The following is a 2,422-nucleotide window of genomic DNA, read 5'->3' on the forward strand; positions in this document are numbered from 1 at the left end:
ATTTTTACATTTTGAAATAATACTTTCGATTGAATTCAATTTTAGTGTGTCCTGTATTATTAGATTAATGGTGTGAGCCATGCATGGCAAGTGTCTTTTTTGCAGGTTTGAGCACATTTTTATCATTGTGCTGTCGTTATCTGTCACAATACAAACTATCTTATTAGTAATTTGATACTCGTCAAATACTGATTGCATTGTTCTTGTGATGTTATCGGCCTGTTTATTTGTACGGTCCAACAGATGTTTGGTGGACAACACGTACATTTCAAATCAAAATCATTTGTAATGAAATGACTTGTCACAGTAAGATATCCATCATTAGCCCTTGAGCTCCACATGTCGCAAGTTATTGCAATATGCGCGACACTCTCCAGTTCATTTTTAATCTGGATTTTGATTTCATCATATTGCGATTTTAATAGTTTATTTTTTAGAGTTGTTTTGCAAGGTAACTCATACCTCGTGTCTAAAACACGAACAAAATTTCGAAAGCCTTCATCGTTAACTATTGAAAATGGTTGATAATCTTGGCACACCATTAATGCAAGCGCGCGATCGATTTCCTTCTTTCTTGACGAATTTTGATCATATCTCGGTGCGATTTTGATAAAAAAGTCGAGTGTACTGAAAATGCAATAATGAAATTATATCAAAAAGGCGGAATAGTAACTATTGGAACACAATACGGATAACACAGGAAATACGGCTCAGAAACTCGGTTAGCTGTTGCTGATTCAGCCTAATATTTGTTGGAAAGACTAATATTTTCATGACGTTAACTTCTTGTGTAGGCTCGTCTGACCGTATCACCCGTGTTAACCGAGCTGCCGATCCGTATGCCGCTTCTTAAAAAAAATTTCACCAACAAAATACCTTTGCGATGAAGACGCGGTCGACGATGTAGTGCTACTGCTGCTGGTGGTGGCGTTGCTCCGCATACTGCTTCGACTACCGTCGCACCTAGACATGTGGTCTTTTAAATTGCTCGTATTTCCACAGTGTGCATATTCTTTTTCACAATACGTGCACTTAGCTTTTGTATCCTTTTTCTTAAAATATTTCCACACATCCGATATTCTGGGCTTTTTAACTTTTGGCGGCGAAAGTGACTCACCCTCGTCAATGCTAATAATGTCGTCCATCTTTAAAATAGTTTCATTTGTTAATTGAAATTATACAGAATGCTTATTTAATTATGTATGCACATATTTAATTCTTACCGTTTCAGAAATCAATACGTTTAATCACAAATTCAACAAAATCACAAGCTTACGAACAATTTGAATTCCGCGTAAAGGAAGAGAAGTGAATAATATAAACATCGATAGTTCGATAGTCGCTGGACTATCGATAGTACCATCGATAGTACCAAACTATCGATAGTGGTGTCGATAGTATCGATAGTTTTCCAGCTCTAGGCGGGATGGGGATTTCACATACACATGGAATAGTAGTTGCAGAATACGAAAGCATATATAACTCAACTCTTTCTTAAGTCGACTTAGGCGGTTATTGCTTATGACCGCAGATATTTAACTTGCTAAATTGTTTTATTTTTTTTTTTAGTATACATTTTACTTTTGATTATAAATTTTTGCCAGCATGCTTACAACGTTTTCTTTCATTCTCTATCAATAGGTGTCATAGCAACATGAATTTATCTATTCATAGTCTCAACTACGCCAGTTAACTGTGTAAACTTTTTCCAAGCCAATTTTCAGTACAGACTTTTTCTCAAAGCTTCGCTTGGCCACATTGCCCTTAGCAAGCAGCACTCGACCCAACTGTCAACTGAACCAGTTGCTTATTCACCTACCAACAGCCACTACTGCCACTTCAACAACTAGCAACAGCCACCGGTAGTAGTTGTGTGTTACTTTTTCATGCTTACCTCTTTAGCTATGTACCTGTGTAACCACTGCTAGAAAGAGTAACACTTTTTTATGTGCGCAGTGCAAGATGCCTGAGTGCAGCTTAAGCGCTTCGCAAAAAAAAGCGAAGTGTGAGAAATGAAAGTTGTAAAAGTTACAATTTTTTAAATTTCAAATTATAATATATACGCTACAGCAAGGCAGCGAAAAGGTTAACTTTATGCACAAAAGCAAAATTTATTTTCTACCATTTTTTCGTCAAATTTATGTCCTTGAACTATAACAACCGTTGCAGCCGACATAACCAACACAAAGCTGCTGAAAAAACGTCGCAACAAAGGTACTCCACTTGTTGTGCCAGCCAGGCAGCCTGGTCGTTGGTTGATTATGCGCTGCTTGCGTTTACGGGACGCTTGATGGCGGCCCGTTAAAAGGTGTAAAATGCTACACAAATTATGCAAATATAAACGTTACACGGCGTACATTTAAAAATTTCGCTCATTAATCTTTGCGCTAGTTAACATTCACCGAAAATCCAATGGAACCGA

The 2,422-nt window shown here is 37.3% G+C and overlaps 1 protein-coding gene across 1 annotated transcript; it reads right to left on the reverse strand.

Annotated features, from left to right (window-relative positions):
- Positions 1–265: 265 nt before the first annotated feature.
- Positions 266–1,390, reverse strand: LOC108376463 (zinc finger BED domain-containing protein 1-like; the record flags this gene model as incomplete). The annotated part of the gene is made up of 3 exons (XM_017632685.1): positions 1,224–1,390; positions 877–1,145; positions 266–627 (listed from the first exon to the last, which is right to left on the reverse strand). Coding segments are annotated over exons 2-3 (631 nt in total), but the record flags the coding sequence as incomplete, so codon positions are not given.
- Positions 1,391–2,422: the final 1,032 nt, after the last annotated feature.

Source organism: Rhagoletis zephyria, unplaced genomic scaffold, assembly GCF_001687245.7.
Source record: "Rhagoletis zephyria isolate East Lansing unplaced genomic scaffold, Rhagoletis_zephyria_1.1 Rzeph_scaffold_10469, whole genome shotgun sequence".
Classification (NCBI taxonomy): domain Eukaryota; kingdom Metazoa; phylum Arthropoda; class Insecta; order Diptera; family Tephritidae; genus Rhagoletis; species Rhagoletis zephyria.